Source organism: Pelodiscus sinensis, chromosome 24 (genome assembly GCF_049634645.1).
Source record: "Pelodiscus sinensis isolate JC-2024 chromosome 24, ASM4963464v1, whole genome shotgun sequence".
NCBI lineage: Eukaryota > Metazoa > Chordata > Testudines > Trionychidae > Pelodiscus > Pelodiscus sinensis.
In genome coordinates this window covers 2,085,065-2,111,822 of record NC_134734.1, presented here as the reverse complement: position 1 = coordinate 2,111,822, position 26,758 = coordinate 2,085,065, and the positions used below count along the sequence as shown (strand labels likewise).

The 26,758-nt window shown below is 52.6% G+C and overlaps 1 protein-coding gene and 1 long non-coding RNA gene across 2 annotated transcripts; one reads left to right on the top strand and one right to left on the bottom strand.

Moving 5' to 3' along the window:
* The first annotated feature begins 366 nt into the window (after positions 1–366).
* Positions 367–26,758, top strand: LOC112547806 (uncharacterized). The gene is made up of 5 exons (XR_012897529.1): positions 367–1,069; positions 3,642–3,750; positions 14,254–14,313; positions 21,736–22,005; positions 24,816–26,758. It is a non-coding gene; the product is annotated as an uncharacterized LOC112547806 (long non-coding RNA).
* LOC102449006 (interferon-inducible GTPase 5-like) lies at positions 3,744–15,002 on the bottom strand. Its single transcript, XM_075908287.1, has 2 exons — positions 14,849–15,002; positions 3,744–6,268 (listed from the first exon to the last, which is right to left on the bottom strand). The coding sequence occupies exon 2, from the start codon at positions 5,928–5,930 to the stop codon at positions 4,851–4,853; it is 1,080 nt and encodes a 359-aa protein (XP_075764402.1). The 5' UTR covers positions 5,931–6,268; positions 14,849–15,002; the 3' UTR covers positions 3,744–4,850.

Genomic DNA, 26,758 nt, shown 5'->3' with positions numbered 1-26,758 from the left:
ATTATCATCTCAATTAAGGCCCATTTGCAACGTTTCAAATTTTAGCATAAATAAAAGTTCTGAAGTCTCCTTCTGTAATTTGGTGTTAAAGTCTCTTTGTAATAAGACGCATGTTGTTAGTGATAGAAATGTAGCCGTGTGTCTTTAAGAGCATGGCCAGTTTGATTGAAATGCCGGCTGACAGGTCTGTGTGAGTGGAGATTTCTGATGTCTGATCAGTGAGCATTAATTCTTTGGTGAAGTGACTGACCAGTTTGTCCAATATACAGTAATTTTTTTTTTTTACTTTCTTTCATTGTATAATGGTCATGTCTATTCACTTTCAGAATAAGATCTGAAGAAGTGGGTCTGCCCCATGAAAGCTCACCACGGACTAAACTATTTTGTTAGTCTTTAAAGTGCTACACAACTGGCTTTTTGTTTCACTATGGTGGGGAGGTGTCATTCGAGAACCCCCAGACTGCAGATGACGTGTGGTGACAGTGTGTGCAAAGTGCTATAGCTCCACTGGAGGGTGCTGGCAACACACGATACACCCCACCGCCCTGCCCACACAGAGGTTGTTACCCAGGTCTGTGGCGCGTGCCAGGAGGCAGGTGTGTGAGCTTCAGCAAAGCTGTCAAGTGGGAAGGGCAGAGACCGAAACCCCAGGCAGAGGAGGAAAAACAGCTGGAAACAGCCTCTCCTGGAAGTGTGGTCCCTGGAGGGACTGACCCTCTGAAAAGGGGACGACCTCCCCCCCCCCCCCCCGCAGGACTCTCACTCGCTCTGAGCATGGGCTCACGGTGTGAGACAGGGCCGGGGAGCAGCCATGACCCCGAAGAAGGGTCCTGGCCCACGGAGTCCGGCCAGTGACTGCTGGGAACACGTGGTGAGAATTCTGCTTTCAGCGGCCCCTGGTCTGTCACGGCCCCGGCTGCCTTTCGTCTTGGTTTTTCTTGCAGCATTTCTGCCTGGCTCCTCCTTTGGATTCACTTACAGTCTCGCCCCCCGTCATTAATACGCCTGCCCCACTGCTGCGCCCAATCCCGCGGGTTTGAATGGACGGGTCTGGGACACTCCACGTGAGGTAAGTAGGTTGGCTTGGATCGTTTCTGTTCATAACTGGAGGGACCTTGTAGGAGCCGGCTGTGCCCAGGAGTGGGCAGGGCAGTACGGGGCGGGGGCCTTTCCGGGTCTAACTCTGGGCTGGGAGTGAGCTGGCGTCCCCCCGGGGGTAACTCAGGCTGGGAAGGCCTGGGTGGGCCTGGCGGTTTGCAAGCGCGCACAGAGAGCGGGGAGAGGTGCGCAGGGCGGGGGTGAGTGTGAGCCGGCTAGCGAGAGGCTACCGCAGCGAAGCCGAGCTAAGCGTGTCCTCAGTTAGCGGGCCAAGCTGACCCTGCTGCTCTGGATTGTGCCTTGGGGATGTCACAGTGGTGTAAACAGGGGAACTGGAGAGCTCCCCTCTGGGCCTGGCGCGGGTGCGACTCCTGCTGGAATCCTGTGTCCAGCCCTGGTGTCCCCTGAGCGCACCAGGCACCCGTAAGTCTGCCCAAAATGAGTTATTCCGCTCATGCCGGCAGCAAAAGCCCCCTAGCCCCAAAGCCTCCCTCAGCTCCCAGCCATTCTCCCCCTTCCCCGCAGCTGTCCAGCCCCTCTGCACGGCCCAGCCTGCAGGCTGAAAGTCCCGAGTCAGGCCCCTGAGATCACGAGCTGTGTTAGAGAATCCGCTGGTGCAGGCAGGTCTGTTTGTCCCTCCCCAGCGTGCGGGGAACTCTCCTCCCATTTCCGGTGCCCTAGTGGGCTCAGGAGCCATCACGCCCCGAATTCCTAAATCCATCTTGTTCCCAAAGGCTCCATCCAGCCATTCCCAAGCCCCCGTCCTCCGCATCAACTCACCCTCCCAGCCCCACTTTTAATTCCTCCTGTGCCCCCCATCCCGCAGGTGAGCCCTGCCCCCACCCCCTGCATCTGCCAAGGGGGCACCCCCTGAGCTCAGCCGGCAGCGTGAAGAACCCAGGCAGTGCGATGTCGCTGGTGCACCCACTCCTGCCCTGGCCGACTCTTGGATCTTCAGCTGCCCCCCTCCAAACCTCCCCAACTCACTCATGGTTAGATCTGGGGCTGCTAAAGGCCCTTACGATGTCATCACCACACCCACCGAGGGTTGCCAGGTGTCTGGTTTTCACCCAGTATTCGGGTCCCCCGCCCGGTAAAAAACCCCAGAAAATGCCGCATGTTTCATTTCCTGTTTCCCTCGGATGAAAGCCCAGTGGGGACAATTTTCCCCTGCCCTGTATGGTGGGGGGCAGGGAGGTGAGGAGTGCAGGGCCGTTTAAAGGCACAGCGCCCCCCCCCCCTTTTTTTTTTTGCTTAACAACTTTGGTCTCTGCCTTTTTTTTTCTCAACCGAATTTTTTCTGGGTGTTTTTTTGGGGGTGTTTGGTATTTTTTGTTAAACCATCTGACAACCCTATACCCAGCCCCTGCCCCTGCCAGCCCCTTTGCATGGCTGAGCTGCTCCCCCCCCCCACATTGTGAGTTTTGTGGATCAAGCCACACGCAGCCTGGCCTAGATCTGCAAAGTTTAAAACCAGAAAAGACTCTTAGATGGTCTAATCTGATCCCCTGCCCACTAGTGAGTGCTGCACCAAGGCCTCCTGGGACACCCCTCCTCACATGGGCTCAGAACCCAAATCTATCATCCCGGCCAGCCCCCTGTAGCACTGAAAGGAGGGTGTGTGCACTGATGTTGTAACAGTCGTTTACACAGGGCTGGATAGTACACACAATTGTTTTTATTCAGGACAAGCAGCGGGATTTCAGTGGCTGCAAGTGAAAACAGGCCGAGTACAGTGAATTGAAAGTTTAAAACAACCATAATGCAAGAGCCAATTCCAACATACACTCACGATCACGACAGTCACCCTAAAAGTGTCCTTATTGCAGCCAAGCCTCCAAACCAGGGAAGTCCCCTTTCCTCTGAGTCTTTAGTTGTCCTCTTTGGTGGCCACGCCAGGTAAAGACCAAGGGACAGCCAGTTCCCCATTGTGTTACACAGGGCCGGCTTTGGGAAGTCCGGGGCACAATTTGAACAGTTTCGACGGAGCCCCGGCAACCAAGATTTTTTGTTGAGCACGGCACGTCACAGAGCTGTGGGAGGGGAGCAGCCAGCGCGGGACCCTCTTAGGCGCGGGGCCCGATTCGGGGGAATCGGTTGAATTGGCCTAAAGCCGGCCCTGGTGTTATAGATCCCACTTGGGGTGGGAATTCTCTGTTTCTACATTCCACCCTTTCACTGAAAGTTACCTGACCAGCCCTACCCGCTGGGGTGGTCCCAAGTCTTCCTAAGACCAGTCTCTGCTTGGATTCAAAGGACAAAGGAGGCTGTTTACTGGTGATCACTCAGACATCGAAGGAAACACCCTGGGTGGCTTTTGTTTGCACATTTAAAGCCATCAGCCATTTCCTATCCCATCACACAAGGGTGAGACACACACCAAAGCAAGATCCACAGCCCCGGCAGACTGTGACATGGAGGGCGATAGGTTCCCTCAAACGTTTTGTCCAAAGCATCTCGGAGTTCTGCATAGTTGTGTCCATCAGTCAGTTCATAAAGGGGGGTTCGTCACAACGGTAACAGGTTGTCTTTCACGCTTGCAGATTTCCGCTGGGATGGCATCTTTTCCAAAAGCCTTGCCACTTGACGGCAAATGACTGACCTTGCTTAGCTCTTCTGCTGTGAGTCCCGCATCGAGCTCTGGTGTAACAGGTAGAGTTGCTATTTCATAGTCCAGCCTCCCACCTGTCCCCACAACCGCTAATGCGAGACCCTTTAGATACCATCCACCAACACCAGCACTGCCAAAGACCCTCCAGGACCCCCACTCACCTATCCAGAGACCAGGGCTGTCACGAAATTTAAAAAAAGAATGATGCTGAATCGCGCTGTTACACAATAAGCGCTCGCCATTTCGTGGAATATTTCTGGATTTTTCTACATTGTCAGATATACTGATTTCAATTACAAAGCAGAATCCAAAGTCTACAGCACTCACATTATTTTTGATTACAGATATTTGCACTGTAAAAACAAAAGAAATATTATTTTTCGTTCACCTCCTACCGGTACCGTACTGCAATCTCTTTATGTTTTTTAAATTGTGCTTGATTGATTAGAGTCGGCTGCATGAGTTAACTGTGATTAATTGATAATCCTACCCCAAACCCCAACACCCACTCATCCTGTTTCTCCAACAGCCCTCAGTCCTCAGTGCACCCCCCATAGATCCTCCAGCCCCCACCCACCTGCTGTGGAATCTCCAGAAACCCCAGCACCCGTGTATGGGGGATAGATGTGTGTGCAGGGATAGATGAACAGACAACATTACAGGGGCTATTTAATGGGATGTGGAGCAGCCACTGTCTATGGGGTGCTTCTCCTCCCCGTGTGCTGCTGCCTCTGTCCATGGGACCCCCTGTGGACAGGGGCTGCTGCCACCCCATGGTCTTGCCTCTGTATCAGAGGCAGCAGCGCAGGGTGAGGGGAGCCCTTTTTCAACTGGCTCCCCTCGCGGACCAGCTCCTGCCTGGCACCCCACACTGCTGCCTCTGATCCAGCAGCAGCAATGCAGAGTGGGAGGGGGCTCCCTGGGAGTGGGGCTGGAGTGCACCCGCCCCCACGGACCATTGAATAGTCACGTAACTGTTAACATTTCATGCAGTCACATGACTATTTCCTTCCACGTATGTACCACCCCGCTATCTATATGTCTGGCGTGAGCTTTCAAAGGCACGTGAGAAAAGGGGGAGGGGAGAGAGGGAAAGAGAGAACCCCAAAGGTCCCCCAACTCTATTTTAACTTTCCCATTCTCATTGCAAAGCCTCAGTCAGCACACTTTGGGCATCATCGGCCAGATCTGCCACAAACGCATCCAGAACCTCTTGTATCTGAATTAAAGCATAACCTGAACTGAACACTGGTAGCCACCAGTACAGCCCGCTCCCTGCTCTATTTTCCATCTTGGTCTTTATATCAGCATATGTTATTGTTGAGGCGAGTGGAGTCTTCATAACATCTGTGAGGTCTCTGATGCGCTTCCGAGTCTGGTTAGCAATTGCTTCGAGGGAACTGTCATGCAGGCCAAAGTCCTTGCAGTAATCTCTCATACAGTCTGCCACAATGGCAGCAGTCGCCTCCTTAGAGAAGATAAAAGCGACAGAGAGACCGAGACCTAGGGCACCTGGCCTCCACGTTGTCCCCTGGATCGCCTTTTTCTTCTCTTGTAGGACAGAGCGAGAGATGGTAAATAACATCTCAGTATGTCTGCTGAGGATGGATGAAATGTAGGTCTTCAGGCCGGGTAAATCATACTTGTCATGATTCCGAATGGATGTAAGAAACACGTCAGTGCAGTCAATCCCTGCAGTTTGCAGACGATTGTTGAAATCCTTTCGGATCTGGTCCAGGGTTTTCTCCTCGGAGTAGTCTTTTTTCTTCCTTTCATTATCCAAGTCCTTGTCCACTTTGGAGCGCACAAAGCAAACGCCTTTTCCCATTTTCTGAATCTCTCTGGCAAGGCTGAAATGGATGGCTGTGCAGCGTTCAGCGGCGATGATAATGAAGAAGTCATAATGGCTCAAATGTGCTTTCTCAAGGTTTTGGCTTTCTTTAAAACATGTGCCGATTCCTGGCAGATCCCAGAGAGTTACACGAGGATTACTGGGAAATACGTATGATTCTTTTTCCCGTGTAGTTTGGAATGTCCCTGTTTTGGCAGCACCTTCATCATTATTCTTCAGATCTGTAATTGCATGAATCAAGGAAGATACACCAGAGCCAGATTCTCCTATAACAGCAACATAACACCTTGAAAGAATCATCTTTGCGATAGAAACTGCTTTTGAAAGATCACCTGTTTTGACAGCTGCCTTGAATTCTTCTGTTGACATGATGGCATTAATAGCTCCTATTTCTTACTATCAGAAAATTGGATCCAAGCCAACTCTCATAAATGGAATACGTAATATTAGTGACTCCAGGAGTTTAGCAGCACTCGGAAAAGGACATCAAAGGCAACAAACCATCATGCTTCAGGGCACAGTCCAAACATTAATAAACAGAGATCGTGAAACCAACACCCCATGTAGGAAGGTTATCACATCACTGTGAACCAGGCAGTTTTTTGCACTTCCCTCTGACCAGCAGCTCAAAGTGGTCACACTTGGAGACAAGAAGTTGGGCTAGAAGATGAAGCAGGGGTCCGATCTGGTTTGCAGATTCCTAAATTCTGAGAAAAGGCAAAGAAAGAGTTAGATTATTATCCATCGGTTTATTTCTTATTAAGCAACACAATTGAAAAGGAAGAAGAAAAAGCCCTTTATGATGACTTTTTGAGTTATGCTTTGCAGAGGACAAAAAGTTAATTAGAAAAATCTCAATCCCCATTGAACACGTATGTGACTAATCCCAGTAGAGACAGAATTTTATTTTAGGAGGCGCTGAAAAATCAAGGCCTCTGAAATCAGAGTTACTCACTGGAGGAGAATCAGGCTAGTGGACTCTGGAGGAGAATGTTACAGTCTGGGGGACAAACCTGATGAGTGAGAGGTTGTTTCACTGCCTGCCTCTTAATCCTGGGTACCTCAGAATGTTTTGTGGCTGTAACTTCTAAACTGGGATGTTCACAGTCAGTTACTCCCTGAGCACCTATGGGTAGCTGCAGCTCTGGTCCAGCAGCTTGAAACCGTGCAGCCTACAAGCAACATGCCGGACACATTCTGGCTTCCACCAGCCTTTGTTACAACCAGCAAGGGGACCCCAACAGACACCTGGTCCTGATTGTTTTGCAAACCATGTGCTCTGCAAAGTCCAGCCCTCTCCTGGACTCTTGAGAGAAATGACATGGTTGGTTTGTTCCTCCAGACCGGGGCCTCCAACCTTTTCATGTCCAACATTTACTTTTTGAATTTAAGGGCAACCCAGGATCTACCCTGCACCTTCTGGGGGCAGAGCGTGGGCGGGGCCAGGAAGGGTGGGTCTTCTCCTGCCTAAGCCAATGGATGCCCACGCAGAATATTGATAACGTCTGAGTATCAGTTTTCAAATGATACCTCACAAGGCATATTTTGTACAAAGATTACGACAACAGGGCGTAGGGTTCTCATGATTATGAGGGTTAGCCAGCAGCCTGGGGACTATGGGGTTAACTACACCTAGCCTGGTGGAGTGGCCGATAGGAATCATAGAATCATAGAATAATAGGACTGGAAGGGACCTCGAGAGGTCATCGAGTCCAGCCCCCCGCCCTCAAGGCAGGACCAAGCTCCGTCTACACCATCCCTGACAGATGTCTATCTAACCTGTTCTTAAATATCTCCAGAGAGGGAGATTCCACCACCTCCCTTGGCAATTTATTCCAATATTTGACCACCCTGACAGTTAGGAATTTTTTCCTAATGTCCAATCTAAACCTCCCCTGCTGCACTTTAAGCCCATTACTCCTTGTCCTGTCCTCAGAAACCAAGAGGAACAAATTTTCTCCTTCCTCCTTGTGACACCCTTTTAGATATTTGAAAACCGCTATCATGTCCCCCCTTAATCTTCTTTTTTCCAAACTAAACAAGCCCAGTTCATGAAGCCTGGCTTCATAGGTCATGTTCTCTAGACCTTTAATCATTCTTGTCGCTCTTCTCTGTATCCTTTCCAATTTCTCCACATCTTTCTTGAAATGTGGCGCCCAGAACTGGACACAGTACTCCAGCTGAGGCCTAACTAGTGCAGAGTAGAGCGGCAGAATGACTTCACGAGTTTTGCTTACAACACACCTGTTGATACAACCTAGAATCATATTTGCTTTTTTTGCAACAGCATCACACTGTTGACTCATATTCAACTTGTGGTCCACTATGACCCCTAGATCCCTTTCCGCCATGCTCCTTCCTAGACAGTCGCTTCCCATCTTGTATGTATGGAACTGATTGTTCCTTCCTAAGCGGAGCACTTTGCATTTCTCTTTATTAAACCTCATCCTGTTTACCTCTGACCATTTCTCTAACTTGCTAAGGTCATTTTGAATTATGTCCCTATCCTCCAAAGAAGTCGCAACCCCACCCAGTTTGGTATCATCTGCAAACTTAATAAGCGTACTCTCTATCCCAATATCTACATCATTGATGAAGATATTGAACAGTACGGGTCCCAAAACAGACCCTTGAGGAACTCCACTTGTTATCCCTTTCCAGCAGGATTTAGAACCGTTAACAACAACTCTCTGACTACGGTTATCCAGCCAATTATGCACCCACCTTATCGTGGCCCTATCTAAGTTATATTTGCCTAGTTTATCAATAAGAATATCATGTGAGACCGTATCAAATGCCTTACTAAAGTCTAGGTATATGACATCCACCGCTTCTCCCTTATCCACAAGGCTCGTTATCTTATCAAAGAAAGCTATCAGATTAGTTTGGCATGACTTGTTCTTCACAAACCCATGCTGGCTATTCCCTATCACTTTATTACCTTCCAAGTGTTTGCATATGATTTCCTTAATTACCTGCTCCATTAGCTTCCCTGGGACAGACGTTAAACTGACCGGTCTATAGTTTCCTGGGTTGTTCTTATTCCCCTTTTTATAGATGGGCACAATATTTGCCCTTTTCCAGTCTTCTGGAATCTCCCCTGTCTGCCATGATTTTTCAAAGATCATAGCTAAAGGCTCAGATACCTCCTCTATCAGCTCCTTGAGTATCCTGGGATGCATTTCATCAGGACCTGGTGACTTGCTGACATCTAACTTTCCTAAGTGATTTTTAACTTGTTCTTTGTGTATCCTATCTTCTAAACTTACCCTCTCTCTGCTTGTATTCACTACGTTAGGCACACCTCCAGACTTCTCGGTGAAGACCGAAACAAAGAAGTCATTGAGCATCTCCGCCATTTCCAAGTTTCCTGTTACTGCTTCTCCCTCCTCACTAAGCAGTGGGCCTACCCTGTCCTTGGTCTTCCTCTTGCTTTTAATGTATTTATAAAAGGTCTTCTTGTTTCCCTTTATGCCTGTAGCTAGTTTGATCTCATTTTGTGCCTTTGCCTTTCTAATCTTGCCCCTGCATTCCCGTGTTGCTTGCCTATATTCATCCTTTGTTAGTTGTCCTAGTTTCCATTTTTTAGACGACTCCTTTTTTATTTTGAGATCGTGCAAGATCTCCTTGTTAAGCCAAGCTGGTCTTTTGCCATATTTTCTATCTTTCCTACACAGCGGAATTGTTTGCTTTTGGGCCCTTAACAACGTCCCTTTGAAATACTTCCAACTCTCCTCAGTTGTTTTTCCCTTCAGTCTTGCTTCCCATGGGACCTTACCTACAAGTTCTCTGAGCTTATCAAAATCTGCCTTCCTGAAATCCATTACCTCAATTGTGCTGGTCTCCCTTCTACCTTTCCTTAAGATCATGAACTCTATTATTTCGTGATCACTGTCCCCTATACTGTCTTCCACTTTCAAGTTCTCAACTAGTTCCTCCCTATTTGTTAAAACCAAATCCAGAACAGCTTCTCCTCTGGTAGCTTTTTCAACCTTCTGAAACAGAAAGTTGTCTCCAATGCAGTCCAGAAACTTATTGGATAGCCTGTGCCTCGCTGTGTTAGTTTCCCAACATATGTCTGGATAGTTGAAGTCCCCCATCACCACCAAATCTTGGGCTTTGGATAGTTTTGTTAATTGTTTAAAAAAGGCCTCATCCACCTCTTCCACCTGGCTAGGTGGCCTGTAATAGACTCCTAGCATGATATCACCCTCGTTTTTTACCCCTTTTAGCTTAACCCAGAGACTCTCTACACAGCTATCTCCTACATTCATCTCCACTTCAGTCCAAGTGTGTACATTTTTTATATACAAGGCAACCCCTCCTCCCTTTTTTCCCTGTCTGTCCTTCCTGAGCAAGCCGTACCCTTCCATACCAACATTCCAATCATGCGTCCCATCCCACCAGGTTTCTGTAATACCAATGATATCATAGTTGTATTTATTGGTTATCAATTCCAGTTCTTCCTGCTTAAAGGTAGGTAGAATGTAGGTAGGAATTTCAAACTGGGACAAAGGAATTTGGCTAGGTCTACACTGGCATGATTTTGTGCAAAAGCAGCTGCCTTTGCACCAAAACTTGCTGCCTGTCTACACTGGCGGGGAGTTCTTGCGCAAGAACACTGACGTTCTAATGTGTGAAATCAGGGCTTCTTGCGCAAGGACTCTGACGCTCCCGCTCAGGAAGAAGCCCTCTTGCGTAACTGTTCTTGCACAAGAGGCTGGTGTAGACAGGCAGCCAAGAGATTTTGCGCAAGAGCCGTCCAAACGGAAAAAAGCCCTAGTGGCCTCTTGGATGCTCTGTACGTGCAGGCAGCTCTGGACTTCCTGGTAACCCGAGCCCCCTTAAAGGCAGACGCAGCCGGCAGAGGCCACGAGGCAGAAGCCCTTCTGCCATCTCTGCCACCCAGCTCTGCCGTGCGGCTCTCCTCCCTCCCCAAACAGCCACCAGACCACCAGGATGGCCGCTGCAGAGGGGGAACAGCCCGCACCCCCAGTGCAGGAAGCCCCAAGGGGCACAAAGCAGCATGCCCCGTCCTGGTCCCCAGGGGAGATTGAGACCCTCCTGGGCCTCTGGGTTGATGAGGAGACCCTCCACGACACCCGGTCCCATCGGCACAATGCAGACATCTTCCGCTGCATGGCCCAGGCGCTCTCCGAGTAGGGTCATCCAGCCCGGACCCTCGAGCAGGTCCAGGCTAAGGTCAAGGAGCTGTGCCTGGGCTATGTCCAGGCCAGCGAGGGCCAGGGGGCAGGAGCCAACACCTGCCCCCATTACCAGCGGCTCCATGGTATCCTGGGCCAGGCAACACCCCAGGGACCCTTGGTGCCAGTTGACACCAGCAGGCGCCCCCCCCGTCACCAGGCCCAGTGAGGTGGGGGATGAGGAACAGCTGCCCAGTGGGTTGGAGGAGGAGGAGGACCAGGGGAGCAGCGTGAAACTCCAGCTGGGGGTCCTCTCCGAAACCCCGACGTCTCCCGTGCATCATCGAAGGCCGGGGAAGGATCCACTGGTGAGTGTTGCACTTTGCACTCACAAGGGCGAGGGGGAGCCAGGCACACAGCTCCAGGAACGTCCGCTTTCGCATGCGAAAGTTCTGGAGCCATTGCTGGTCGTCCCATCGCCCCAGGACCAGCCAGTCCCACCAGTCGGTACCGGTGTCCAGTCTCCACAAGGGCCTCTCCACGGTGGGGTGGGGATGCCACAGGGAAGCCAAGGCCTCCCTGGTGAGGGAGTCCAGAGCGACCTGCACCTCGAGGTCCTGGACGAGAAGTGCAGCAGCTTGGAGCAGCAGCTGCAGGCATTCCAAGATGGCCGGAAGGGACCAGAGCAGGCACAAGGCCACCTCTGGCTCCATGGCACACAAAGAGAGCTGAGGTCAAAAAATCAGCTAATGGCACTAAGGCACAAGCTGTGGTGTCCAACAGGCAGAGAGCAACCACAAGTAGAACTGCTACGGCTGTCAGTCCCTGCAAGAGGTCCTATAGCTCGCAGCAGGAGAGAAATGGCTGTCCAGGGAGATCCCTTTGAGAATGTGTTTCAAAGGAGATCCAGCCCCTGCCCCTGGAAAGGGCTGGTGCCCTTTTGCTCTCTCCAAAATGGTTCTGGGCTCCTGCTTTTGCGCAAGAGCGTCCCACCAACGTAGACGCTCTCTTGCGCAAAAGTGCATCGTTCTCACGATGAGTCCCAGCCAATATAGGCGCTCTTTTGGGCAAATACTTTAACGCAAGAACTCTGTGATAGGGAACAGCCAGCATGGATTTGTAAAGAACAAATCATGTCAAACCAAGCTGATAGGTTTCTTTAATAGGATAATGAGTCTTATGGATAAGGGAGAAGCAGTGGATGTGGTATACCTAGACTTTAGTAAGGCATTTGATACCATCTTACATGATATTCTTATCAATAAACTAGGCAAATATAACTTAGCTGGGACTACTAGAAGGTGGGTGAATAACTGGCTGGATAACTGTAATCAGAGAGTAGTTATTAATGGATCTCAATCGTGCTGGAAAGGCATAACAAGTGGGGTTCCACAGGGGTCTGTTCTGGGACCGGCACTGTTCAATATCTTCATCAACGATTTAGATATTGGTATAGAAAGTACGCTTATTAAGTTTGCAGATGACACCAAGCTGGGAGGGGTTGCGACTAATCTGGAGGATAGGGACATAATTCAAAATGACCTGGACAAATTGGAGAAATGGTCTGAGGTAAACAGGATGAAGTTTAATAAAGACAAATGCAAAGTGCTCCATTTAGGAAGGAACAATCAGTTTCACACACACAGAATGGGAAGTGACTGTCTAGGAAGGAGTACGGCAGAAAGGGATCTAGGGGGTATAGTGGACCACAAGCTAAATATGAGTCAGCAGTGTGATGCTGTGGCAAAAAAAGCAAAGCTGTTTCTGGGCTGCATTAACAGGTGTGTTGTGAGCAAGACACGAGAAGTCATTCTTCCGCTCTATTCTGTGCTTATTAGGCCTCAGTTGGGCTGTGTCTAGACTGCATCCCTTTTCCATAAAAGGGATGCAAATTAGACACATCGCAATTGTAAATGAAGCGGGGATTTAAATCCCCCCCTGCTTCATTAGCATAAACATGGCTGCCACTTTTTTCCGGCTCGGAGCTTTGCCAGAAAAAAGCGCCAGTCTAGATGCGGATCTTTCAGAAAATAAAGCCTTTTCCGAAAGATCCCTTATTCCTCTTAAAATAATAAAAAATAAAATAATTAAAAAAAGCTTGCATTATGGTCCTAGGACCTGCAGGTATTTGGGAAACTGGAATTTTTACATGCGTGAGACTCCATCTAAACAATTCCCAATAGAAGGTACCATCAATCTAGATAAAATTTTATTCCTCAGAGAAACCCTTAAATCACCAAAAATGTCTGGTATACAGTGGGAGCCATTTGTCTATTGGTGGGAGGAAGCCACGAAGAGACTCCATGAGTCTTTACTGCGGAGTCTAAAGGAATCCCAGGAAAAATGAAAAACTCAAGTGCAGGATTTAAAAACAAACCGTAAAGCATCCAGATGCCTTCCCACCCAAACTACTCCATTAACCCCCTCGGCGCCTTTATATCCCCAATTAATTAAGACTGAGAGCAAGGAGGAGGCAGCTCAGGACATTGTGGATTTCTTCTGCAGTGTCCCACGGCAGCAGCCATTACCTTCTTCTCCCTCTCAGCCAGCTGCGCTTCCTCCTGATCCACAAGCTGCAGCACAAACCTCACTGACACGTGTCAACTGTACGAATTGATCCCTCTAGAGAGAGCTCTCTCCCTCCGCCGCCCTGTCATCATCAAGCCAGTGGAGCTGATTCCGATTTATCCAACAGCTCACCCAGTTCTGGGTCCTTTAGCCCAGGCCCAGTTGCAAACCACACTAGGAGCCGACAAGACCCGGCATTATTGATCCAGGCCCCCTTGAGACAACTACCTGGTGCAGGAGATGACTTGGTTACAGTACACGCTGCTTGGACACCGAAGGACCTTAGGAATATGGTTAAAGAGTTTCCAAATATCAGCGGAGCACGTCTGAGTCTTCCCTGCCGCCATGTGGGCTTTGTCCCCTGTCCAGATCAGACCCCGTCTTCCAGCAGAGCCTCCAATATCCCCTACAGCAGCCCCTCCCCAGCCATTAAGTTCAAACAGTGGGATTTCCGTGGTTGCAGATGAAAAACGGGCAGAAGAAAGTAAATTACAGAATTAAAATGAAAGTGCACAGCTAATTCAAATCCACTAAAACACTCGTGACGAGCAGCCCCTTGCCCTGACGAGCTTGTTATTTCAGGCCTGTCTTCAAGTCATAGATGATCATTTACTGAGACTTGAATTTCCAGTGGTTCCCTTTTGTTTCTCTTGTATCTTAGTTCGTCAGACCTTTCCCCAGCCTAAAGGCAGATAAAAGGACCCATTGTTTATATAGGTTCCCACGTGGGGTGGAAATCTGTTACTCTCTATCTCCACCTTCCATGGAAAATTATTTGGTCAAACCCCTACCAGGTGGAATGGCCCCACGTCTTCTTAGGACTAGCTGCTGCTTAGACTTAAAGGACAAACAAGGCTGTTCTCAAGTCGTTACATTGATCAGCCCGTCATTAAGGTGTCTGGGAGCACCCCTGAGGGTTTACATTGGCACATTTAAAACCATAAATAATTTCACCCCTCATATTTCTTCTAACATTTCAGACAAGACTGATGCATGCAGCCAAATCGGCCACCCAGATGCAGCAGATTGTATTACAGCTGGTAAGTTAAATGAGGTATTTTGTCCGAAACATCTTCAAGTGATGCTTTAGAGTTAGCAACCAATGTTATAAAGTATGGGGGGAGGAGAAATGGTCACAGTTAGGGTTACCAGGTAGCTTCAGAAAAAATACCAGACACACTTGAATGGGGGTGAAGGCGGGTGGGCGGGACCAGCTGGGAGGGGAGCGGCGCTGGCTGGGAGGGGGGGGGACGGGAACCAGGGCTGGTGCGGGGGGATCGGGAACAGTGAGGCTGGCCGGGGAAGATTGGGGGGGGGTGACCGGTGGGAAACAGAGCTGGTCGAGGGTGGGGTCAGGGGCAGCAGGGCTGGCGAGGGGAGATGGGGGAGGATTAGGGGGAGCAGGGCTGGTCAGGGGAGACTGGGAGAAGGAGAACTGGCCAGCAGGAAGCAGGGCTGTCCGGGAGGGGGTTAGGGGGAGCTGGGCTGTCCTGGAGGAGGTTGGGGGGAGCAGGGCTGGCTGGGGGGAGGAACGGGGGTGGGGGAGAGAATCAGCTAGTGGGGAGCAGGACTGACCTGGGCACATGCAGATCCCAGGGCGTTGCCTGTCCCCCGCATGGTCCCAGCGAAGCACGAGCGAGTCCGGCTATGGCTCCACAACGCACTTGACCAGCGCTCAGGAGCACAGACAGGGCTTCTCCTCCTCCCCATCAGACTCCTACAGCACACACAGCCACAGGCTCCCAGCACCGATCATGCCCCGCCTCCCAGCCACTCCCCCCGCCCCCGCCAGGCTCCCGTTGGCACCCAGCCAGAAAACCAGAAAATATTTTAAAATAACTGGGACTGGTCTCTCAGAATGTGTCCTAAGTGCTTACGCTAAGCAGTGAGTTCCCCCAGACCTCTGGCAGAGCCCCTGGCCTGCTGCGCCCGGCAGCCTTAGCTCAGTGCCGTGAAACTGGCCTGCGAAGACTTAAAAACCAACCAATCGTCTTGCAGCACCTTAGAGACGAACAAACCATGTCGATGGGATCAGGAGCTTTCATGGGCACAGCCCCCTTCCTCAGGTGAAAGAAAGGCTGGTGCTGGGAGAAACTCTCAGGAATGTTCACTGCTATTTTCTGGGGATACTTTGTCCCCATTGCTCTGTGCATCCTGCCAGTCAGAGGGTGGGCGCCCTGCAAATAGCCCTGCTTGACAATGCACCTTCACACAGGCAGAGCAAACATTCTTCTCTCTGTAGATTGCCAGGAAATCATAAACAAGTTCTCCTTAGTGCTCGAAACCTCTCACGCCAGGGACAAGGGTCTGGGGAGTGGGGAAGTGAAACCTGAACAGAGGATGTTGGTGCCCCAAAACAGTCACCTCTTTCGTAAGAATAGTTGGGCCTAGCCAATCCATAGCACGTTTAGTTCAAAGCAGCTCATCCAGCTTAGCCATTGGGCTCTGGCCCACTTCCCAGAAGGCTGCCATTGTCACTGACCCTCTGTGACCCTCCTCACAGCTGAGGACAGTGAGGCAGAAGAATTAACTCCCCGTGTGGAGCTGCTCAAGCCAGGGAGAGAGGATCGGAGGCAGACCTGAGCCCCAGGAGGGGGCCCTGGAACCTTGCTCCCATGCAAAACCCTCCCAGGAGCTTTCCATTGTCACAGGCGCACAAGTGGTACATTGCTTCCCAGGGCCTCTGACTGCAGAGCACTTCACAGAGTCAGCATAGCCCACACTGCCCATGTCAGGCCGGTCTGGGTCGTCTCCAGTGCGCGGGCGGCTCCCGCTGGCTTCAGCGGCACTGCGGCAGGGCCAGAGAGAGGCTGAGGGACTTGACCCTGATCATGTAGCAAGTTGGAACCCTGGTGGTTGGGCCCCAGCATGAAGTACCTGGCCAGGCAGCTAGTCTGTGCCCCAAGTCCTGGCACATGGTCCAGTTGAGGGGAAATATTTCCTATTTGCAGTTCCCTTATGACCATGGGCAGCCCAGGCTCTGCCTACTGTAGGTGTTCTGGGAGCAGCATGGGGGCAGTGTCCACCCTCCCCATGCACCAGGGCCAGGGAGGTTCACGCCCCATGCTCTCCTCTCTCCCCGGTGCTCTGAGATGGGGAGTCTGGGGTGAGTGTGCACTCGCATCCTCCCCATGGTGGGGGGCATGCACATTCAACGTGCTACCCCTCCACCTCTCCTCCTCATGTTGGGGGCAGAACCTCAGCAGAAGGGACAGGGCTGCAGGTGGAGTTGGGGGCCTACCTCCCCCAGCCCTAGCTGCACTGACCACCCATGCTTATGGGGTAATGGATGATGACTTCAGTACTCCATGTGGGGGAGAATGTGGGTACCTAGACCCCTGTTAAAAGGGGAGGGTGAAACAGGCACGGTGGAGCACAAGCGGCTTCACAGACACAGGGGGAAGATTCCCAACAACCCCCTAATTGGATGCCGGGGTGGGGAACCCAGACCGAAGGGCCAATGCGCATTGAAGAAGAGATCCACCTGCTGAGGCCAGACCTTAATCCCCAAAGCGTATGTTATGAGCATGGGCAAGAAGGCCACTGGAAACAAGAGTACCCCTTTATGGACTGTGCGTACGGCCAGGCCATGGCTGCTAATCTCCAAGCGAGACCCCGGGATCAGACAAAGATTACTGTACAGGGAAAACCAGTGACAACCCTGGTGGATTCTGGGTGCAGCCAGACCATGGTCTAGACAGAGTTGGTCCCCGAGTAGGAGGGGGCAGGTGGTACAGTCCTGATGCAATGTATCCCCGGAGATATTAAGATGTATCCGACAGGGTGGGTCTGCCTGTCTGATGGGGTAGATGAGTTTGTTTGTAGGGTAGCATTAATCTTGAAACTCGTATACCTGGTCCTCCTGGGGTGGGACTGGCACAGATTTGGGCGCATTCTGCACAACTGGGACCAGTGGGGGCAGGGTCAACCGCGACCAGCAACGAGCAAGAGCTTGAGAAGGGAAACATCCCGAGATCGTGGGGAGGTGTACGACCCCGAGAAGACCCTCGCTTCGGAGGAGGTAGGAGTGGATGAGGACTTCCAACAGGAACAACAGGAGGATCCTTTCTTGACACGCGTGAGAGCAAGATGAGGAAGGGACAGAAGATCGTGACCCTGGGACACCTTGCGGCCCAACCCTCGGTTTGAGGTAAGAGCCGACCGGCTGTACCGTATCATGAGACTGTCTGATGGACAGACATAAGTCAGCAAATTGTTGGTCCCCACACGGTACCGGAGGCAGGTATTAGACCTCGCCCATGCTGATCCATGGGCAGGACATCTGGGTCAAGAGGTCAGTCTCTCGAAGAGGATGCCATGACCAAGGAGAAACGCAGGGGGACACCACCTAGAGAGAGGCATCCAGAGAGGCAAGAGAGCTAATTCCCAGGACAGCTGGCTGGGGGTACCAGGGTGATGAGCCAGCCCCCCAACACTGACACACTGTGTGACCATCCGTAATGTCACCATCGCCGTGAGCACAGCGGTAGAGAGCAGCGTGGGATCTATTCTTTCAGACACAGATGGCGAGCCCACCACAAACAGAGGCCGCTGAAGCCGAAGCAGGATCTGAGCATGTGCACTACCGATGCTGTTACAATGCTTTTGGTCAGCAGTGTAATTTTTGCTGACAAAACTGAGTGTGCAAGGTGCAAGGAATGGAAAATCTGAAATGGCTCAGCAGCACCGTCTGAGTTACAGGGAGCTTGGAACAATTCCAGGGCCGGCGCGGCACGCACCTTCGCATCTGATAGAAACCGAAAGCAACAGGCTGGGCTGCCCTTTCCCAGAAATAGGAGATTGTCAGGAAGGGGCCTGGCTGTGAGTCATCAACAGAAAACTCCGGAAGTCCTTTTCTTGCAAGGAAACAGGCCCCCAAACACAGGCCAGAATGCCAGAAACAAAAACCTGCAGCCAGATCCCCAACTGCTCCATTTATCTCTGCCCCCTGCAACTCACCTTCCAAGATCCACGGTTTCTACGCACACCTGTCACAACCTATGCACCTCATCCAGTTCCCTAAATGTCCCAGAGACAGCTGGTGGGGTTAAACCGGACCATCACTTCTCTCTTTGGTGAGCTCACACAGGAAAATGGTCTGTCCTCGCCCTCAAAGGCACCCTGCACAGCACTTTCTGAAGGGGTATGTCTACACTACAAAGTTAGTTCGAACTAACGGACGTTAGTTCGAACTAACTTTAATAGGCGCTACACTAGCGCTCCGCTAGTTCGAATTTGAATGGAACTAGCGGAGCGCTTAGTTCGAACTAGGTAAACCTCATTTTACGAGGATTAAGCCTAGTTCGAACTAGCTAGTTCGAATTAAGGGGTGTGTAGCCCCTTAATTCGAACTAGTGGGAGGCTAGCCCTCCCCAGGTTTCCCTGGTGGCCACTCTGGCCAACACCAGGGAAACTCGTCTGCCCCCCTCCCGGCCCCGGACCCTTTAAAGGGGCACGGGCTGGCTACAGTGCCCATGCCAGGTGCAAGCCTGCCAGCACCCAGCCAGCAGACCCTGCACCTGGCACGGCACAGAGCCACCCACCCGATGTCCCCCAGCCCACCCCCTCTTCCCGGGACCAGGCTGGCGGCTCCCGGGAGCTTGCCCTGGACCGCAAGAGGCGGGCACCTTCCTGGGCTAGTGCGGACATCGTGGACCGCGTCCACGATCTCCGCACTAGGCACAGGAAAGTGGCCGTCTAGGGCAGGAGAGCTGCCAGCCTGGCCACCCAGGAGCAGGTGTGCATGAAAATCAAGGGGGTCCACTGAGACCCCCGACCCTGAGCCCTGAGCTTACAATGGCCGTCCTGGGTCAGACCAAAGGTCCATCTAGCCCAGTAGCCTGTCTGCTGACAGCGGCCAACCCTAGGGACCCTGGAGGGGATGAACTGAAGACAGTGACCAAGCCATTTGTCTCGTGCCATCCCTCTCCAGCCTTCCACAAACTTTGGGCAGGGACACCACTCCTACCCCCTGGCTAATAGCACTCCATGGACCCAACCTCCATGACTTGATCTCACTTCCCTTTCAACTCTGTTCTAGTTGTAGCCTTCACAGCCTCCTGCAGCAAGGAGTTCCGCAGGTTAACTATTTGCGTCGTGAAGAACAACTTTCTCTTACTAGTTTGAAGCCTGCTACCCATTCCTTTCCTTTGGTGTCCTCTAGTCCTTCTTTATGGGAACTCAGGAAGAACTTTTCTGAATGCACCCTCTCCACCCAACCCCTGCTTTTAGAGACCTCTATCCTGTCCCCCCTCCGTCTCCTCTTTTCTAAGCTGAACAGTCCCAGTCTCTGTAGCCTTTCTTCATCTGGGACCTGTTCCCAACCCCTGATCATGTTAGTTGCCCTCCCCTCTCCCAGCCTTTCTCTTCCCCTGTCCCACCTCCTTTTCCCAGTCTCCCCCAGTTTTGTTCAATAAAGACAGAGTCAATGTTGGAAGACACGTTATCTTTATTTTGTACATCAATAAGAAGGGGGGCTAGGGAAGGGTAAGTGGAAGGAGGTGAGGGAGGAATGGGGTACGAGCCCCCGATGGGGAGGACTGGGCTGGCTCTGCGGGCTTCTGGGGGTGGAAGCTCTCCTGCAGCCCCCCAATTGCCCCCTCTCCCCAGATGGCAGCCTGCGGCAAGTGCAGCCGGTCTGATGGCCGAGTGGTGCGATGTGCGCAGTGTGGGTACTCCGGGCACTCCAAGCCAGAACTTCTTTGCAAGCGGGGCACCCCTGAGAACTGTCTGTCCGGGGTGGGGGTCGGGACCCTTTAAGCGCAGCCCTCGGCTAGCCTGAGACAGCAGCTCCACGCTCTAAGTCCTCCTCTGATGCCCTGCCGGCACTGCTTCCGGCCAGCCTTAAGCCCTGTTCAGAGTCCACTCAATGTGGACTTGCTAGTTCGAATTAGCAAAACGCTAATTCGAACTAGTTTTTAGTTCTAGACATTTGCATCCTCTGGGAGGGAGTTTTGCTCTGTCAGCAGGAGCGTGCTCCTGCTGAGACAGCACCATTCACACGTGCACTTGCCATGGCAAAACGTGGTTGTCCATGGTTATTTTAAGCATCCATTAACAACAAAAATGTTGGTGATCAAGAGTAAGGGTAGACAAAGCTTTACTCTGAGCCGAAACACCATGGACTGAACAAAAGCCCTTGCTTTAGGGCTCATTGCAACAATCTGTGACCCAGTAACCTCTTTGGGCATGTCTACACTACAGCGTTATCATATATTTAGTAGCCCAATGTCTGAGACTCTGTAACGCTGTAGTGTTTGGTGTTGCCTCTGAGTGGTGCTGTTGCCCCCATAATGTCCTTCGCCGCCCCCCTGTCGTGGCACTCGGCTGACTTCTGCGTCACCCATCTGGGCCACCACATGGGAGCAATTGGCGCAAACGGCTGTTTGGGCTCTGCGGTCCCCTTAGTGCTACAAACCTCTCATGGGACTGTGACGGCGCGTTGTGGTTTTCCCGTCTCCTGCACCCCTGTAGTGGCACGAACAGACTCCACCAGCCAGTAGAATAGAGGGAGTCCTCTGGGCTGGACTTGGCCTGGCAAAGCTCAGCTTTGTGTGCCTGGGCTCCCCGAACAACGCACAGAGAGGAGGAGCTGAGAGTGGGACCCACAGAAGCCAGCCTGCTGAGCCGAGGGGTTTGGCCTAAGGGATTTAGTCTCCTCCATCTGCCCAGGATTCCCCCCAGGAGCCCTTTTCTGGGTGATGTTCAGGGTTACCCAGAGCCCCCCCCCCCAGCGCTCAGACCCCCTGAGGGATGCCAGATGCAGAGGAGAGATTCCTGGGAGGGGCCTGCAGAGACATCTTCCCTCTGAGCCCAGCTCTGGCTGGGGGAACAGGTCCCACCCTCCCGTCTGTGCACCCTGGGCGTTTCTCTCAGCCTCTGGGCACGGACTCACTGTCTCCCTGCCAGCAGCACCCTCCGTTCATGAGCTTCCCCCCGCTTTGGCCCTCGCCTCAGCCCCGGCCCTCAGCTGTGTCTGGCATGAAACCCAACAGACGTCTGTCTGACACGGCTCCACATAAAGATTCCAATGAGGACAAGTCTACGCAGGGCCGCTGATTGGGGAGGAGTGGGGAGCTGCCCTGGGGACTAGTGACTCCTGGCCATGGCCACTGCTTCCTTGGAGCGACTAGAGCCCCAGGGCCTTCAAATTGCCCCCCAGTATCCTCTGTAGCCCTGACAGCAGTGAAGGCCTGGTGGGGGGAGGTTAGCCCTCAGCCCCACCCCTTCTGCCTGAGGCCCCGCCCCTTAGCCCTCAGCCCCGCCCCTTCTCCCTGTGGCCCCACCCCTTCAGGGCAGCTCAGAGCTGGCTCTTCCCAGGGCCCAGCAGAGTTTCTTGTCAGTCCTCAGTTTAAGGCTTGGAACTGTACGATTACAGATAAAAGACAACTATAAATCACCACCTAGAGCCTGAACTGATTAACAAATTCCCTCCCGTCTAACGGGCTATTTCTCACCCAAAGGTCGGCCTGAACCCTGCTGGTCTGGCAAGAGAGCCGGGATCCGCTCCTCATGAGCCTCCCACGCCGGCAGAGCGACACCGCCACAGTGTGCCGAGGAGACGTCCCCGATTCGTACGATGTGGAACAGCATCACCAGAAGAGACCGAGAGAGCTGGCACCACAGCACGTCCCCCAGCCCCATCCGCGGGACAGCAACCTAGCACGTAGGAAACCTGGATTCATTGCTGCAAAGGAGATTGCTAGTTTAGTGCCAAAACTAACAGTGCTGAGGTAATCCACATTGGCTGAGCAGAATTCCACTGTTTTATATATAACCTTCTGCTAGGTCGCGCCGGCAGCAGCCAGGGCTGGGTTCCTCTCCATCCATCCAACACAGAACTGACTCCAGCCCCCACCAGTAGCCTGGGAAATCCACACAGACCCCTGGGCACCTCTGAGTCCAGGTGTGGAAGAGTCCAAGTGTGGAAAAGAAACTTTTAATACAAAGGGAGAGCAGTAACATGGCATTGATTTTGGAAAACCCACAGACACAGTCCACAGGAAAACACCACAGACACAGTCCACAGAGTTCACACAAACCCACGAGTGACCGTCCCTACTCAAATGAGTTGGGCAATGTCCTTGTCCTCTCAAGTCCAGCAATGTAAGTGTCCCATTCACAGGCCCAACCCTTCTCTGCACCCCCCTCAGTCACGGCCCTTGGTCAGGGCAGACCAGAGCTCAGAGGTGATCTGCAGAGTTCTCCTCCCATCGGAGGGGAAGGGGTAAGGGAGGAGGGGTAGGAGGCATCTCGCCCACTCTGCGGGTCACTTGTCATCCACCGGCTCTCTGCTCTCTGGTGCGGCCCTGCTGATCATTTGTTACCCCTCGCTGCCACGGCTCTGCTGGCTCCGCCTCACACCTCCCCACCAGTTGCCCCTCGCTGCCTGCTTCATGTTACAGGAGACCCCGAGTACCCCAGGGGTGATGTGGGATCGTCGGGGGTCCTCTCCACCCCCTTGCTGCAGCCCTTGACTCCTAAAGGAGTATAATAGGGTGGTGCCGCCACCTGGCTGGGCCTGCGCACACTGAATAGGGTGCCCTAGGAGCCTCCAGGAATCAACGTATTCCAGTAGTAATCTGGCTGTAGCCCCAAATCAACCATTGGAAATACCACACACCGGACTGGTCCCAGGAGAATTCACCCACCTGTACTGAAGTACTACGGAAACCGGGCTGAACATTCTAAGAGTGAATAAAATCAATTCACAAGGCCCCCAGAAATAAAGGGCTGCCAGGTGTCCGGTTTAGAACTGACAGTCTGGTACTTGAGGGTTCTGTTCAGGAAACAAATTGAGAAAATACCGGACATATAAAATGTTGGGTATTTTCTAATTAAGGAAGTTTTATTATTATCAGGAGTATCCGTACGTAGTTGCAAACTGCCTGGCTGGTAGATACACTCACACTGCATCAGTGTGTCCACCAGCCAGACAGTTCGCAACCAGGCGAGGGGGTGGACGGAGCCGGGGCGGGATCGAATCTCTGGGGCTGGACTTGCTCGTGCTTCACCAGGACCCTGCGGGGGTCGGGCAGGGCCCCGGGATCCGTGTGCACCCGGATCACTCCCGCTCCCCGCTGGCCGATTCTCTCCATCCACTCCTCTCCCAGGCCAGCCCTGCTCCTCCTGACCCCCTCCCGGCCAGCCCTGCTTCCCGCTGGCTGGTTCCCCCCCGATATACCCCGGCTAGCCCTGCTGCCCCCGACCCCTACCCCCATCTCCCCCGGCCAGCCCCAATGCCCCCGACCCTCTGCCCAATCTCCCCCAGCCAGACCTGCTGCCCACCGGCTGGTTCTCCCCCTCCCCCGCACCTCCTCCTGGCCAGCCTCATTCCCCTCCCGGCCTGTCTCCCCGCCCTCTTATTTGAGATCAAGTGTCTCTAGTATTTTTTTAAGCCACCTGGTAACCCTACATCTCACTGGCATTTGCCTGGCCGCCATGTATCCCACCCAGCGCATGGCTCCCTCTGCATCGCAGAGTCCCATACACTGGCTGGCCTAGGCACTTGCAGGCCTCTGGCTGGAGTGGAGACAGCCCTGGGCAGGGTGTGTGTATGTGTCAGTCCAGGTAGCAACAGCTGCACAATCCCCTGCCACTGGGGCAGGCCCCACTAACTGCCAGTGGCTCTGGTGCCTTGGGCAGGTCTTTTGGCCTCTCTGCAGACTCAGAGCCCGTCTGTTTGCTGGGCTCCGCCCAGGGAGAGCTTTCCCAAACAGCCTCCCTTACTCACAATCACTTCTTTGCAGGCCCTTTCCAGTCACAGGCACAGCCAGGGCCTCTCTGCTCCAGGGACAATCCCCACCACCCCCAGCAGGCTCCCCATGGCGGTCCCTGGCCTGGAAAAGGCTCCACCCCAGCTGTCACATTATGGGATTTCACAGGGAACAGCAAGATCACTGCTGGTTCCAAGGGAGGAGGGGTGTTTGCCCTAAAGTCTGTACAAAGGGGCCATGGGAGGTGTCAAATGAAAGCTTGTATCCTACTGATTGTGTGTGTGCTACTCATGTACTTGTGTGATGCCTGTATGTGGAGTTATGAATATGGGCTCAGCGCTGGTGCTGTGAATGTTGTCTGCCTGAGATAGAGCAATGGGCTGTGGAAGGAATGTCCAGTCAATGACTATGCTAATTAGCGAGGCTCCAGGGACAATGGCTCTCCAGGTGGCCAATACACACCTGAGGTAGGTGTCTGGAAACCTGCAAACCAGCCAGGGCATAATGGCTGCCAGTATGTGAAACACAGATAGGTCACTCGACCATGTGACCCACTCCAGCTTGGGAGACACCAGGAATGGATATAAAATGCCACGAGGCGGTTTCCATATTGTCGTCAGTCTTGCTACTGATCCCAGATGCAGCCTTGTGAGGGACAGGGAGCCGGGAAGGATTTGCCAACCCATCCTGCCATTGGATGTGCACCAGAGACTTCTAAGCTGGCAGTTTGTAACAGCCCTGCTGAGAGCCTGTATCAAGAACTTGCTGATCGATGCATGTGATGTATTCTCCTTAACAACCTAACTCTCAATCTTTTCTTCCTTTAGATTTTAGATCCTAAAGGATTGGCCCAGTGTGCTCTTGTGGGTAAGATCCAACGTGTAAACTGACCAGGGATCTGTGGCTGGTTCTTTGGGACCTGTCGGGTCCAGAGATAGGTGAGATTAACCCCTCATTTGTGTGCAGGCCCGGGGCTCATTGTGGCACGGGGAGAGGTGGGGTGTTGGAGGGGTTTCGCTCAGTGTGACTGGCTTGTGGCCTATTTGGGAAGGTCTCCAGTCTGGGGCTGTAAAGAGCCCTTGTTTTAAGCAATTTTCCATGAGTGGACACCCTCAGCGGTGCCCAGACCTGGCCCAGTCCATCACACCTCCCCTCCCCCACTCACTGTGAATTTTGTAGATCAAGTCAGCTGCCCAGGGCACAGCAGGGCTGCTCAGGGCCACATGCAGCCTGGCCTAGAGCTGTAGAGTTTAAAACCAGACAGCGATAGATGATCTGCCCATCCCTGCCCACCCCAGCCTCCTGCCTGGTGTGGTTGTGAGTTGTGGACCAAAGTGCCCTCCAGAAAGGCCCCAGGTTCACACTGGACAACTTCACGGGATGGAGAAAGCCCCAGTGCCCTGGGAGCTGGGAGGAATCAGTGTTGTGAGGGGAAGGGAACAGGCCACACTTGTGAGCACGACTCATACCCCACATGCCCAGCGGCTCTGTGCTAAGGTTGCACAAGTCACTGTAATTCTGGTGCTGCCGAGCTTTTAAAGGCCTGGTCTCCGCACAGATCTTGGTCCTTACAGAGCCATTGGGGCCGGGCTGTGTTGCTTTATTCTGACCTGCGTACCTATCCCAGCCCAGCTTCCAGTGAGTGCACAGATCTAGCTCCACAAAAATGCCGCCCACCAACATAGCTCATTCCCCTCTCTGCACTGGTACGCAGGCCTGTACACGGACACGGCTGAGTTCTGGTAGCGGGAGAAGGGGAACGAGCCCCCGCTCACCAGCCTGCTAGGCTGAGATAAAACAAAGACGTGAGGCTCTCGTTCAGAGATCGCCGCGCACGGCGCTTGGATACGTGGCCCTTGGACACCCTGGCGATTGCTGGAAAATGGAACTGAAAGCTCCCTTATTCCATGGGGACGACCGAATGTCAGGGCAGGGGTGTCGTAGGGCTGCCCCTGTGGTGAGAGGGGAAAAGGGAAACCAAACAACAGAAACTCCAATGCTCCCTGGCTGCAGGCTTCTTTCAGAAGAAGCTTTTCCCGAAGAGATCTTCTGAAAAAACTTCTTCCGACAGAGAGCGTCTACACTACCAAGGCACATCGAAAAAGCCGCCTGATTATCGAAAGATAGAGTCCACATGGATTGGATGCTTTCTCTCAATTAAGTTCTGTGGACGAGTGACCACCAGGGCACCTGTGCTTTTTCCTGGAGGCCTCTTCTTTCACAAGACGACTTTTTTCCTCGTCCACACAAACTTTGCTCTGAAATAGCTCTTTCGGAAAAAGCATTGCTCCTCATAGCAAGAGGGTTACCCATGTCGGTAAAGCCCCTCTGTTCTTTCAATTTCTTTCTAGAATGAATGCGATTGCAGTGTGGATGTAACTCAAGGTTTTTCCAGAAAAACTCTGCCATGTAGACATACCCTCAGTGATTTTAAGGGCAAAGACTTGGGCAGGGAAAAAATCTCCCACCTACAGCTGGCGATTTCCACGCCTTGAATGTGGCCAGCACCAAGTGGCTCAAGCAACAGAGATTCTGAAGCGCTGACCTTCTCTCCATAGCCAACCCTTTATCTGGGATCTGCCCCAGTGACTCCAGTGGAGCTATGGCCCATTGACCCAGCTGGGATCTGCCCCAGTGACTCCAGTGGAGCTACGGCCCATTGACCCAGCTGGGATCAGCCCCAGTGACTCCAGTGGAGCTATGGCCCATTGACCCAGCTGGGATCTGCCCCAGTGACCCCAGTGGAGCTATGGCCCATTGACCCAGCTGG